The 15,658-nt window shown below is 38.8% G+C and overlaps 1 protein-coding gene across 1 annotated transcript in view; it reads left to right on the top strand.

Moving 5' to 3' along the window:
* LOC124716960 (vam6/Vps39-like protein) overlaps positions 1 to 15,658 on the top strand; it is a 118,473-nt gene that overhangs the window by 95,332 nt on the left and 7,483 nt on the right. Inside the window, exon 16 of the mRNA XM_047243558.1 lies at positions 11,108 to 11,202. Coding sequence (XP_047099514.1) covers positions 11,108 to 11,202 — 95 coding nt within the window. The remainder of the gene's footprint in view (positions 1 to 11,107; positions 11,203 to 15,658) is intronic.

The raw sequence follows: 15,658 nt of genomic DNA, 5'->3' as shown, positions 1-15,658 counted from the left end.
CCCTTCAGTATATCCTCTCTTCTCGTTATCCGCCAGGCCTCAATCTCCGCTAATTTCAAGTTGCCGCCACTCATACCTCACCTGTCTTTCAACAACTTCTTTGCCTCTACAGTTTCGCCTCGACTGACATCTCTGCCCAAACTCTTTGTCTTTAAATATGTCTGCTTGTGTCTGTATGTGTGGATGGATATGTGTGTGTGCGAGTGTATACCCGTCCCTTTCTCCCCCTAAGGTAAGTCTTTCTGCTCCCGGGATTGGAATGACTCCTTACCCTCTCCCTCAAAACCCACATCCTTTCGTCTTTCCTCTCCTTCCCTCTTTCCTGATGAGGCAACCGTTGGTTGCGAAAGCTTGAGTTTTGTGTGTATGTTTGTGTTTGTTTGTGTGTCTATCGACCTGCCAGCGCTTTCGTTCGGTAAGTCACCTCATCTTTGTTTTTATATAGAATATGTAATTAAAGATACAATACAAAATTTTATAGAAAAATGCAATACTTTGAATGATGCACACTATAGGTTTAGGAAGGGTAGATTGTAGATTGTATTTTATTGGTCCTGTTGTCTACATAGCAGCTTATGCATAAGACATTGGACAAGTCAAGTTATAAATATACAGGCTGAACGTAATTTCAAGGCATACATATTTAAGCTTACAATAATACACTTTACACACAAGTATTTATATAACACATTTCATAAATTTAAATATTCATCAATGGAATAAAAGCAGTGATGCTGTAAATATGACTTTAGAGATTTTCCAAATGTATTGACCTCAGTGATAGCTTTTATGTTTTCAGGAAGTTTGTTATAAAGCTTAACTCTCATGTGAAAAGTACCTTTTTGGCACAGTGCTGTGCTGATTTGAGTCATATGTAAGTTCCTGTTTTGTCTGGTAAAGTGCTCATGTATATCACAGTTTTTTTGTAGCCTCCGGTCCTTGCCTATTACATTTAATTTAAAGAACAAAAGGGTTTCCATAATGTATACACACGGTAATGGGGGAATACCAGATTTCTTAAACAGGGGTTTACAAGAGTCTCTAGGCTTGCACCCAAACAAGATTCTAATGGCCCTTTTTTGTAGTCTAAATGTGCTATTAGCTATTTTAGAGTTTCCCCAGAAGGTGACCCCATATCTAAGACGAGAATGAAAGTACGCATGATATGCGCTCATTACTGTTTTCTCACTACAGCATGATTTTAATGAACAAAGAAGATAACATGTTTTGCTCAGTTCTGTATTGAGACATTCAATATGCTTATTCCATCTGATGTTACTCTGCAGCCAAAGTCCTAAGAATTTGGTTTCAGTACTGTTACCAACTGGTTCGTCATTGATAGAGACTGATGGGATAAACATGTCCTTGTTAGGAACATTGTGGAATTTTAGAGCAACGGTTTTCTTACTGTTTATTACAAGCTGGTTACTCTGTGCCCAGCTGCTAAGTTGTTTCGTGACCGTATTTACTGTCTGCTGTAACTGTTCATCGTCGTCTCCTTTTAATAGAATCGTGGTGTCATCTGCAAATATGATTGATTTGTGTGCATCAATATTTAAGCTTAGATCATTTATGTACAGAAGAAACAGAAGGGGTCCCAATACAGATCCTTGGGGTACACCACATTTTATTTGTTTATAGTCAGATAAGTGATTAGATACAGTTTTTAGTTCAATATTTGTGTGCTTGACGCACACTGCCTGCATACGATTTGTCAGGAAGGAACTGATCCACTTGTTGGACAGACCTCGAATACCATATCTTTCTAGCTTTGATAGCAGAATTTTATGGTCCACCATGTCAAAAGCTTTTGACAAGTCAATAAAGACTCCTATTGTTTCCTGTTTTTTGTCCATCAGGTTTAGGATGGAATTGATGCACTCATAGACAGCAGTTGTCGTTGACCTCTTATTTCTGAATCCATGTTGTTCATTACATAGGATGCTGTTTTTATTTATAAATTTCGTAAGTTTCTCATACATAACTTTTTCCAGTACTTTAGAGATGCAGGAGGAAATTGTGATGGGTCTGTAGTTATTTACATTGTCTTTATCCCCTTTTTTATATACAGGAATAACTTTTGATGTTTTTAACACATCAGGGGAAGTGCCTGCCTGAAGTGAGCAGTCGCATAAATGTGTGAGTACTTCAATTAGGTTTGATGCGCTCTTCTTTAACATTGTTGCAGGTATACCATCAATACCTGCCGATTTGGAATTTTTTAGTCCTTTTATTGCTTTAGCTACTTCATCTTGTGAAACAGAACTGATGTACATTGATCCTCTGCATGTACTTATTTTATATTCATTTGCCTGGATGCTCTTAAAGTTTGATTGTAACCTATTTTCAGCAACACCTGTGAAAAAGTTGTTAAATGTGTTAGCTACTTCTAAGGGGTTTGTTACTTTTTTATTTTTATGTGATAGTGTTATATTTTTCCAAGGTTGTCTGTATTCTCCACATTCTTTTTTTATAACACTCCACATAGCCTTTGATTTATTAGCTGAATTATAAATGATTTCATCATTATGCATTATTTTTGCTGCTTTTATTACTTTTCTTAATATTTTGGAGTATTTTTTATAGTATGCGCGTACTACAGGTGAGGAATTTTTTGAGTTACATATTTCATGAAGTAGTCTTTTCTTCTGGCATGAAACCCTTATTCCCTTTGTGATCCAGCTGTTTGTTCTAGAGTTTCCCTGTATGGTTAATGTTTTCAGTGAGAATGCAAGTTCAAAGAAATGGGTTAATGTATCAATGAAAGTGTCGAATTTTTCATTTATATCGTTCATTTTGTACACTCCTAGCCATTTTTCTTTCTGTAATAAGTTGTTGAAGTAGTTCACATTATGCTGATTATAGCTTCGATATGCTGTTCTAAGAGACATGTTGTTAATAATACTGCCTTGTACTTTTATGCTTAATATTTGAGCAAGATGATCACTAAAACCTGCATTGAAAATTTTTAGTGAGGTGTTGTGTAAACTCTTCTTTACTAGAAACTGATCAAGAGCTGTTTGACAAGTTTCTGATATCGGGTAGCTGCTTTTACTTCAGCCTTTAAATTGTAGGACGTTGCAAGGTTCAAAATGGTCTCCCTATTTCCACTATTCGTGAGGAAGTCAATATTGAAGTCACCACAGATTATCAATTCACAATCTATTTTATTTACTTTATTTAGCAATGACTCCAATTTGTTTAAGAAAAGTTCAAAATTCCCGGACGGTGATCGGTAAACTGTAGCAATAACCAGGTTGAACTGAGTAATTTTTATAGCTGCAATTTCATAATCCTTTTCGACATTTGCCCTAGTTAAGTCAGGTAGTGTAATAAAATCTACATTTTCCTTTGTGTAAATTGCTACCCCACCCTGTTTGCTGTTTTTCCTGCAGTAGTAAGCAGCCAAGACAAATTTGTTTATTTTCGTATTCTGGATTAATTCTGGGTTAAGCCAGTGCTCAGAAATGCATAACACTGAGATATCATTAAGTTCATGTGTTAATATAACATTAATTTCATCGATCTTATTACGCAGGGATTGCACATTATGGTGATAAATTTTTAGTTCGGGCGTATTCACGATTTGGTAATTGGGAGTCATATTTACAGCATCACATACCTCTAGTTTAAATTAGGAACGTAAGCAGCGTTGTATTTTCGTTCTTCTTTCTTGTTTATTTTGTTTTCCTCGCTGTTGGAAGGATGTTCAGGAAGCTGATAAATTGTTCTATCCCTTTCAAGTCTTTCTTTGATTATTTCACTAACACGATCACAAACAAATCTTTTCCCATCATAGTTCAAATGCATTCCATGCTTCGTGTGCAGATTTCCATGCAGCTTGCTTATATCCAGTACATCGTACTTAGTGTATTGAGAACACAGTTTCCTTATTTTAATGTTTGTTTTCCGAATTTCTTTGTTTACACACGAATTATAAATCAGATCATGCCTATGAGGAAGTGTGGCAACTACTGTGTTTCTGCATTTATTAGCTTGTAAAAAATTCTGTAGCGTTTTCACGCAAACCTCTGCTTCATTTTTTGCCACATCGTTTGAACCCATTATACAGACAATAAAGTCATTTTCTTGCATTAATTTCGTCTGAGAGTTAATGTCTACAACATTTTTACATCCCGCTCCCGGTTTCACTACACTAGTTACTGCTATGTCGCGATTTTTCTCACAGAGCATGCTGGATAGATTCCTGCCATGACTGTCTGCTAGTAATAGTACACTACTCTTTTTCCCTGATGATCTGTGTTTGTTGTTGACATTATTTGAAAAAACGCTATTCATTTTCAGTTCACTGTCTTTTTCAAGTTCACGATCATTTGGAGAGTCGTTATCACAGTCACTTGTTTGCAAAACATGATATTTGTTTTTCTCCGAAAATGTGACATTTTTAGCAGACTTCGTTGTTCTTTTTGTAGTTGGAACACTATTTTTGTACGGCACTTTTACCCACTCGGACGATATATTACTTTTGTCTTGCATCACTTCACTTAGTGTTGGCTTCGATCGCAGATCCCGATTTTCTTTCTTGAGTGAGTCAATATCGCTTCTTAAGGAACTGACTATGAATTGTAAGCTAGCAATTCGTTCTTTTAGCGTTGTTATTTCAGCGTTACAATTCTTACAAACTCCCTTTTTAACAGCATAACTATAACTATTTCTCAAGTTAGATTCACACACTTCTACACTCACGGCCATCTTGTGATCCACGAATACAGCAATAGCTGAATTTATAGCATTGAAACTAAGGTGATAGACCGACAAAAGAAAGTTTGTAGTATGTTTTTTGACCTTTCAAAAGCTTTTGATTGTGTGTGCCACAGCATATTATTTGAAAAGTTTAAGTGTTATGGTATAAGGCAGAAAGCAGCCAATTCATAAAATCATTCATGGAAAATAGAGAACAGTGCGTAGAAACAACACAACATGTGAACAATACTATTGCAAATGTCTACTGAAATTTTGAATTTGTTAAATATGGAATGCCTCAAGCATCACTGCTGGGCTTACATACTTTTTATTTTGTATGTACATGATATGCCCAAAATAGTAGGTGAGAGTGCTGTCATGTATGCATATGACATTTCATTTGTTATAAGTAGTGTTTCAGTAGGCAACTTGTAAAAGCAAGCTTCTCTAAATATGGAAAACAGAAACAATTATTTCACAGGAAATAATCTTTTTTATAAATGTAAATAAAACCACATATATGCAAATACATGCAAACAAACCACCTAACTTGAACGTATTACTGTCAAGCTTGGAGATGTTGCTCTAAAAAAGATAGACACTTATAAATTCCTGGTCATGACAGTGGACGGGTACCTGATGTAGGAGAAGCATATAAATAACATTGTCATAAAGTGAGTTCATGTATATCTCTAATAAGGAAAATGTGAAGGACAATAAACACACAAACACTGCCAACAGTGTTCTTTGGGCTAATTCATTCACAAATTTCATTTGGTATGCTGATCTGGGGAAATTCTACAAATGTGCAAATACAAAGAATACTAAAGCTAAAAAAGAACAAAGGCTGTAAGATGCATAAAAAAATTACCTCCAAGAGATTCCTGCATAAATAAATTTGGGGAACTAAACATATCAACAGTGGTGTCGCTATACGTATATGAAACAATTGTTTATGGAAAAAGTAAGCATGCTGCAGTGTTAAATAGAGGTATTCATGACTATAACACAAGAAATAAAAATGATTATCATGTTGAAGGAAGTTGGCTCAAACTAACAAACAAAGAGCCTGTAAGAGCAGGATGCCTTCTATGCAATGGTTTGGCAAACTGTATAAAGATAATAGAAAGTATGCCTGCCTTCAAAAATAAACTGAAATGTCACTTGATTAAAACTTATCCATATATGTTAAAGAATACTTTGGAGCAAAAATTTAATGTAATGTTTCATATGTAACTCTGCAAATATGTAGAAAATTTTCAGAAAATATAAAGTCTTTGGTAATTACAGATGTACATAGTGCTTCCCCCCCATGAACCATGGACCTTGCCGTTGGTGGGGAGGCTTGCGTGCCTCAGCGATACAGATAGCCATACCGTAGGTACAACCACAACGGAGGGGTACCTGTTGAGAGGCCAGACAAACGTGTGGTTCCTGAAGAGGGGCAGCAACCTTTTCAGTAGTTGCAAGGCCAACAGTCTGGATGATTGACTGATCTGGCCTTGTAACAATAACCAAAACGGCCTTGCTGTGCTGGTACTGTGAACGGCTGAAAGCAAGGGGAAACTACGGCCGTAATTTTTTCCGAGGGCATGCAGGTTAACTGTATCTTGGGTAAAATATTCCGGAGGTAAAATAGTCCCCCATTCGGATCTCTGGGTGGGGACTACTCAAGAGGATGTCGTTATCAGGAGAAAGAAAACTGGTGTTCTACGGATCGGAACGTTGAATGTCAGATCCCTTAATCGGGCAGGTAGGTTAGAAAATTTAAAAAGGGAAATGGATAGGTTTAAGTTAGATATAGTGGGAATTAGTGAAGTTCGGTGGCAGGAGGAACAAGACTTCTGGTCAGGTGACTACAGGGTTATAAACACAAAGTTAAATAGGGGTAATGCAGGAGTAGGTTTAATAATGAATAGGAAAATAGGAATGCAGGTAAGCTACTACAAACAGAATAGTGAACACATTATTGTGGCCAAGATAGATACGAAGCCCACACCTACTACAGTAGTACAAGTTTATATGCCAACTAGCTCTGCAGATGACGAAGAAATTGAAGAAATGTATGATGAAATAAAAGAAATTATTCAGATGGTGAAGGGAGACGAAAATTTAATAGTCATGGGTGACTGGAATTCGAGTGTAGGAAAAGGGAGAGAAGGAAACGTAGTAGGTGAATATGGATTGGGGGACAGAAATGAAAGAGGAAGCCGCCTGGTAGAATTTTGCACAGAGCACAACTTAATCATAGCTAACACTTGGTTTAAGAATCATGGAAGAAGGTTGTATACATGGAAGAACCCTGGAGATACTAAAAGGTATCAGATAGATTACATAATGGTAAGACAGAGATTTAGGAACCAGGTTTTAAATTGTAAGATATTTCCAGGGGCAGATGTGGACTCTGACCACAATCTGTTGGTTATGACCTGTAGATTAAAACTGAAGAAACTGCAAAAAGGTGGGAATTTAGGGAGATGGGACCTGGATAAACTGAAAGAACCAGAGGGTGTACAGAGTTTCAGGGAGAGCATAAGGGAACAATTGACAGGAATGAGGGAAAGAAATACAGTAAAAGAAGAATGGGTAGCTTTGAGGGATGAAGTAGTGAAGGCAGCAGAGGATCAAGTAGGTAAAAAGACGAGGGCTAGTAGAAATCCTTGGGTAACAGAAGAAATATTGAATTTAATTGAGGAAAGGAGAAAATATAAAAATGCAGTAAATGAAGCAGACAAAAAGGAATACAAACGTCTCAAAAATGAGATCGACAGGAAGTGCAAAATGGCTAAGCAGGGATGGCTAGAGGACAAATGTAAGGATGTAGAAGCTTATCTCACTAGGGGTAAGATAGATACTGCCTACAGGAAAATTAAAGAGACCTTTGGAAATAAGAGAACCACTTGTATGAACATCAAGAGCTCAGATGGAAACCCAGTTCTAAGCAAAGAAGGGAAAGCAGAAAGGTGGAAGGAGTATATAGAGGGTCTATACAAGGGTGATGTGCTTGAGGACAATATTATGGAAATGGAAGAGGATGTAGATGAAGATGAAATGGGAGATACGATACTGCGTGAAGAGTTTGACAGAGCACTGAAAGACCTGAGTCGAAACAAGGCCCCCGGAGTAGACAACATTCCATTGGAACTACTGACGGCCTTGGGAGAGCCAGTCCTGACAAAACTCTACCACCTGGTGAGCAAGATGTATGAAACAGGCGAAATACCATCAGACTTCAAGAAGAATATAATAATTCCAATCCCAAAGAAAGCAGGTGTTGACAGATGTGAAAATTACCGAACAATCAGTTTAATAAGCCACAGCTGCAAAATACTAACACGAATTCTTTACAGACGAATGGAAAAACTAGTAGAAGCCAATCTCGGGGAAGATCAGTTTGGATTCCGTAGAAATACTGGAACACGTGAGGCAATACTGACCTTACAACTTATCTTAGAAGAAAGATTAATAAAAGGCAAACCTACATTTCTAGCATTTGTAGACTTAGAGAAAGCTTTTGACAATGTTGACTGGAATACTCTCTTTCAAATTCTAAAGGTGGCAGGGTTAAAATACAGGGAGCGAAAGGCTATTTACAATTTGTACAGAAACCAGATGGCAGTTATAAGAGTCGAGGGAGATGAAAGGGAAGCAGTGGTTGGGAAGGGAGTAAGACAGGGTTGTAGCCTCTCCCCGATGTTATTCACTCGGTATATTGAGCAAGCAGTAAAGGATACAAAAGAAAAATTCGGAGTAGGTATTAAAATCCATGGAGAAGAAATAAAAACTTTGAGGTTCGCTGATGACATTGTAATTCTGTCAGAGACAGCAAAGGACTGGGAAGAGCAGTTGAACGGAATGGATAGCGTCTTAAAGGGAGGTTATAAGATGAACATCAACAAAAGCAAAACGAGGATAATGGAATGTAGTCAAATTAAGTTGGGTGATTTTGAGGGTATTAGATTAGGAAATGAGACACTTAAAGTAGTTAAGGAGTTTTGCTATTTGGGGAGCAAAATAACTGATGATGGTTGAAGTAGAGAGGATATAAAATGTAGACTGGCAATGGCAAGGAAAGAGTTTCTGAAGAAGAGAAATTTGTTAACATCGAGTATAGATTTAAGTGTCAGGAGGTCATTTCTGAAAGTATTTGTATGGAGTGTAGCCATGCGTGGAAGTGAAACATGGACGGTAAATAGTTTGGACATGAAGAGAATAGAAGCTTTCAAAATGCTACGGAAGAATGCTGAAAATTAGATGGGTAGATCACATAACTAATGAGGAAGTATTGAATAGGATTGGGGAGAAGAGAAGTTTGTGGCACAACTTGACCAGAAGAAGGGATCGGTTGGTAGGACATGTTCTGAGGCATCAAGGGATCACCAATTTAGTATTGGAGGGCAGCGTGGGGGGTAAAAATCGTAGAGGGGGACCAAGAGATGAATACACTAAGCAGATTCAGAAGGATGTAGGTTGCAGTAGGTACTGGGAGATGAAGCAGCTTGCACAGGATAGAGTAGCATGGAGAGCTGCATCAAACCAGTCTCAGGACTGAAGACCACAACAACAAACAACATAGTGCTTCTTTATTTATTTACAGGGTTATTACAAATGATTGAAGCGATTTCACAGCTCTACGATAACTTTATTATTTGAGATATTTTCACAATGCTTTGCACACACATACAAAAACTCAAAAAGTTTTTTTAGGCATTCACAAATGTTCGATATGTGCTCCTTTAGTGATTCGGCAGACATCAAGCCGATAATCAAGTTCCTCCCACACTCGGCGCAGCATGTCCCCATCAATGAGTTCGAAAGCATCGTTGATGCGAGCTCGCAGTTCTGGCACATTTCTTGGTAGAAGAGGTTTAAACACTGAATCTTTCGCATAACCCCACAGAAAGAAATCGCATGGGGTTAAGTCGGGAGAGCGTGGAGGCCATGACATGAATTGCTGATCATGATCTCCACCACGACCGATCCATCGGTTTTCCAATCTCCTGTTTAAGAAATGCCGAACATCATGATGGAAGTGTGGTGGAGCACCATCCTGTTGAAAGATGAAGTCGGCGCTGTCGGTCTTCAGTTGTGGCATGAGCCAATTTTCCAGCATGTCCAGATACACGTGTCCTGTAACGTTTTTGTTGCAGAAGAAAAAGGGGTCGTAAACTTTAAACCGTGAGACTGCACAAAACACGTTAACTTTTGGTGAATTGCGAATTTGCTGCACGAATGCGTGAGGATTCTCTACCGCCCAGATTCGCACATTGTGTCTGTTCACTTCACCATTAAGAAAAAATGTTGCTTCATCACCGAAAACAAGTTTCGCACTGAACGCATCCTCTTCCATGAGCTGTTGCAACCGCGCCGAAAATTCAAAGCGTTTGACTTTGTCATCGGGTGTCAGGGCTTGTAGCAATTGTAAATGGTAAGGCTTCTGCTTTAGCCTTTTCCGTAAGATTTTCCAAACCATCGGCTTTGGTACGTTTAGCTCCCTGCTTGCTGTATTCTTCGACTTCCGCGGGCTACGCGTGAAACTTGCCCGCAGGCGTTCAACCGTTTCTTCACTCACTGCAGGCTGACCCGTTGATTTCCCCTTACAGAGGCATCCAGAAGCTTTAAACTGCGCATACCATCACCGAATGGAGTTAGCAGTTGGTGGATCTTTGTTGAACTTCGTTCTGAAGTGTCGTTGCACTGTTATGACTGACTGATGTGAGTGCATTTCAAGCACGACATACGCTTTCTCGGCTCCTGTCACCATTTTGTCTCACTGCGCTCTCGAGCGCTCTGGCGTCAGAAACCTGAAGTGCGGCTTCAGCCGAACAAAACTTTATGAGTTTTTCTACGTATCTGTAGTGTGTCGTGACCATATGTCAATGAATGGAGCTACAGTGAATTTATGAAATCGCTTCAATCATTTGTAATAGCCCTGTATTTTAGAGGCTATTTCTGAATAAATAAGTCATTTTACTGATACATGCATATAATTATTTATTTCCGAAACTTGTAATTTTTCAAACTTCGTGTGAACTTGTCCAATACCATTGTACAGAATGGTCCACAGACATAAATAAACAGATATAAAATATAAGTATTCTGCACACAGCACATGACTAGTGTTAACCAAAGTAGGTACACAAAGTTGCTGACCAAAGCATAATGTCAGTTTCCAGATGTAAAATGTATTCCTGTGTGAGTTTGCAGGAGTAAGAGAGAGAGAGAGAGAGAGAGAGAGAGAGAGAGAGAGAGAGAGAGAGAGAGAGAGTGTGTGTGTTTCATTCACATTTGGGCTGTACTGGACCATGTGATCTATAAGAAAGGGCACACTTTGAAATAGGATTAGTGTTTCATAACTGTAAGTAGGTAGTGCCTAAATTGTGTTTCAATTCTAATTTTGCAGGTGCAGGAGATGAGGATGCAGTACGAATCTCAGAGCATTACCATGACGGAGTTCAACGTGTGTCCTGTCTGTAAGAAGCGATTTGGAAATCAGAGGTAAATGCTTGTCTTATAGTGTTAGGTATAATTCACCTAACAAAACATTACCAGTGCAAGAAATGGGAATTAATCACCTGAGCTGCAAAGAGTGGAAATGAGGGTAGTTATGCTCTGACAGTTGCAGTCTGGATGTATAAAATCTTTTATCTTTCCCATTGCTTGTGACCTGTATTTGTAGTCTGCATCACATAAGAAGGCACTTCCCTGCAAAAGGGTGGAACGACAGGGAAGGGTAAAGGGGATGAAGTTTGCGTAAGCATAGCTACAGAGAGTGGGCACACAAATTCGGTGTTGCCAAACTGTGTCACTGTGGACATCGATTGGGGTCATTTGTCCACGGTACATCATATTATTTGTTCAAATCTACAGCAGAGAAATCTTAATTCACATCTTGACAATACATCACATTATATGTTCAAATCTGCAGCAGAGAAATCTTAATTCACATCTTGACAATGTCATGTCTGCTGCTCCACAGCTATCATCGCATGATGTTCAAAGGCAAAAACAGCTGACACAGCTTTGTGAAGACGCCAGGTACAAATTTTCTCAAAAAAGATGAATGTCCAGTGACAAAGTCGGCAAAACTGGGTACTTTGTCATTTTAAAGTAATTTCGACTGTATTATAAGTAAAAATATAATATATAACAATATTAACTTCAAACTTAAGCTGAAATTGTTATATTTCCTTGACAAGTCCTTCTACTCCATGGATTTTTTTAAAAAATGTGTAACTTTATGATGTGTATGTGTGTTTGACTGCTTATTAATGAAAATCACTGTGGGTAAGAATTGAATTATTGGTGGCAAAAGACTATTGCATAAATCATCAGTATGTTTTCACATGTTTCACTGTCAAAGGGCATTATTAGAGGAAACTAACTTGTTCGATATTACTGAGAGAGATTGCATTTATGATCCACGGAACAAGCAAACAGTTAACCATCTTTTCCAAATAACTCAAGGAAATACTAAACCATTGACACTTCGACAGGTAATGCTCCCTTACAATTTTAAAACGTATTCCAATTTATGCCTGGAAAATGACAGAGCGTTGCCTGTTGAAGTATCGGAATTTTTGACAAATTTACCCTCGACACAGTCTGGCGAGGTACTACAGTACATGCTGGGAAAAGCTTAAATATCACAACTAACAAGCTGCTTTTCCTTGGGCAGTATGTTGAAAACTATAATTACATCACTCACAGCAAGTGAATGTCTGCATACTTCTTAAATTCCCAATCAATAAAAGGTAAGAAGAAATTTTTCACTCTGCAGTGGAATATGTGCTGGGGCTGAGAATGAGATTTCCTCTCTGAAATGGAGTTTGTACTGATATGAAATTTCCTGGCAGATTAAAACTGTGTGCCAGACTGAGACTCAAACTCTGGACCTTTGCATTTCACAGACAAGTACTCTGCCCACTGTCAACCATTCAATTTCAATCTGCCACTAAAGTGTCATGTCAGCACACACTCCACTGCAAAGTGAAAATCTCATTCCGTAAACATTCCCCAGGCTGTGGCTAAAACGTGTCTCTGCTACACTCTTTCTTCCAGAAATGCTAGTCCTGCAAGTTTCACAGCAGAACTTCTGTGAGTTTGGAAGGTAGGCGATGATGAGGTACTGGCAGAAGTAAAGCTGTGATGAAAGGCCATGAGGCTTGCCTGAGTAGCTCAGTTGGTAGAGCACTTGCCAGCAAAAGGTAAAATCCCGAATTCAAGTGTCAGTCCAGCACACACCTTTAATCTGTTAGGAAATTTCAACAAAGTGTCTGCATCATAATTCCATCATCACTGCTATCTGATTCTGTGCCTGAAATCTCTGATTGTATCGGGTGGTTCAAAAGAGTGTCAGTTGTGTTATATCAAAGTAAGAAAATTTTTTTTTATAAAAAGCACAAACAAAAAACATAAACACGTTCATCTAGGCTTCCCATTTCATGTACGAAAAATGTGAAGCGTATGACCTCTACTGCACTAGCGTGCAAGAACTCTGTCCATGAAATTCACTTTGACTGCATGACAAGATTCCGGATCCATTTTCTGACAACTCGCCGAATCTCCTCCAAGTCATGGATGTTTTGAGCTTATTAGCTTAAACCTCCGACTTGAGACAATCCCAAAGGAAGAAGTCACAAACAGTTAAGTCACACGACCTTAGTGCCCATTGATGATCAGTGTTGCGCAAAATGAGGTGATCAGGGAACTGCTTGTTGAACAACTGAATTGTTTCACAGGAATTATGGCAGGTGACACCACCCTGCTGAATCCACAACTCTTCAATGTCCATTTCATCCAAATGAGGCAACAAAAGCTCCCTCATCAACATGTGGTATGGGTGTCCATTGACTGCCACAGATTGTCCTGCCTCATCTTCAAAAAAAAAAAAAAAAAAAAAAAAAAGGGCCGATGACGCCAACCGATCAAAAGCTGCACCAGACTGTCGCTCGTTGTGTACGCGCTTCCGCTTCTTGGATTGTGCAAGGATTTTCTGATCCCCAAATGCAGCAGTTGAGCTTATTCACGAAACCATTTAAGTGGAAATGTGCGTCATCACTGAAGATGATTTTGTTTATGGAGCTGTTGTCCTCCTGTCGGAACCTAGTCAACAAACTGTCACCTCTTCTGGTGATCTGTCACTTTCACCTGAATTTTACAGGGCTGGTAAAGGAGAGCATCCCAGAGAATTCTCCATACTGAAGAACAGCTTAAGCCCAAATGTTGGGAACAATGATGAATGATTTCGTTGGGCTAACAACCACACTGTCACAAATCACTGCAATTTTCTGCTGACTTCAGCCCGAACGATGTCACCGAGGACTTGTAAGGTTTACTGTTGAACCTGTTTCAAAGAACTTTTTCATGACTCTGCAAACTGTTGGTTCATTCAGTGCTTCATTATGCCCTAGAATCGCACAAAGTCATTTGACAGTTGCTGCATAACTTCTCCATTCAGATAAAACGTTTTCACGATTAGCATACGTTGTGCACAAGTGAACTGCTCCATGGTTAGACATCAAACGTGAGAAATTCAAACTGAGTCAACAGTCGGAATGTTCGTGGCAATAGAAAAAATCCAAAACAATGTCACCAACTGAAAAACAAAAATTTACCATATGTTTCAAAACTGGCCCTCTTTCTGAACCACCCTTTAATATTTACGATGATAGGATCAAGGCTTATATCCATCTTCATCTCCCTGTCAAAGTTTTCTTCCTGAAGCTTTCCTGGATGCTGCACACACTCCGTCCTTGCTGAATGAGAGATAATGGTTGTCCTTGCCTTAATTATATATGTGGTGTCTGTTCTTTCAGACATGTCCAAAGGAAAAACACAATATTGACCCTGCAGTCACTATGAATCAAAGACCCAAAGGAAGTAATGACATTAGTACCCGAGGGCATTGATTTATATCAATCGGGAAAGTGAGTTACGGGGCTAATGGGCAAGGAGCACAACATCAGTAGTGTGTGGTTAAGTTGAGAATTTGGGTCTGACAGGAGATGTGCTGGGAGTCCATGTAGTTGCAATGACCACTATGTCCAGATGGAACAGCAGTCAGCACATCTGCGTAGTAAGCAAGAGACCTGGGTTCAAATCCCAGTCCAGCACAAATTTTTAACTCTTCCCATTGATTTAAATCAATGCCCTGTTGTAGTTAATGTCATTAATTCCAAGGTCATGGAACGTGTCATTACATGAAATTACAACAGAAAAGTAATAACAGATAAAAATAAAATGTTTGTGCACCTAAAAAAAGACAAGCCATAAGTTTAAGTAAATGCAGTCAACAATGCAACAAGAATCAGCTTAATTTTGCAAGGAACTCTTCGACAAAATAGGAGGAGTGACCCGTGAGGAAACTCTTCAGTTTCGATTTGAAAGCGCATGGATTACTGCTAAGATTTTTGATTTCTAGTGGTAGCTGATTGAAAATGGATGCAGCAGTATACTGCACATTTTTTCTGCACAAAAGTTAAGGAACTCTGATCCGGGTTCGATTCCCGGCGGGGTCAGGGATTTTCTCTGCCTCGTGATGACTGGGTGTTGTGTGATGTCCTTAGGTTAGTTAGGTTTAAGTAGTTCTAAGTTCTAGGGGACTGATGACCATAGCTGTTAAGTCCCATAGTGCTCAGAGCCATTTGAACCATTTTTGAACTCTGATCCAAATGCAGGTTTGATTTCTGCCCAATATTAACTGAGTGAAAGCTGCTTATTCTTGGGGATAAGCTAATATTGTCAACAAGAAATGACAGTAAGGAATATATATATTGAGAGGCCAATGTCAGAATACCCAGAATCATGAACAGGTGTCGACAAGAGGTTCGTGAACTTACACCACTTATTGCTGGAACTGCCCGTTTCTGAACCAAAAATATCCTTTTATAATGGGAAGAGTTACCCCAACATATAATACCATACAACATAAGCAAATGAAAATAAGCAAAGT

The sequence above is a fragment of the Schistocerca piceifrons genome, chromosome 9 (assembly GCF_021461385.2).
Source record: "Schistocerca piceifrons isolate TAMUIC-IGC-003096 chromosome 9, iqSchPice1.1, whole genome shotgun sequence".
NCBI lineage: Eukaryota > Metazoa > Arthropoda > Insecta > Orthoptera > Acrididae > Schistocerca > Schistocerca piceifrons.
Note: the sequence above shows the minus strand (reverse complement) of the source record. Positions and strands in the feature narration are given on the sequence as shown.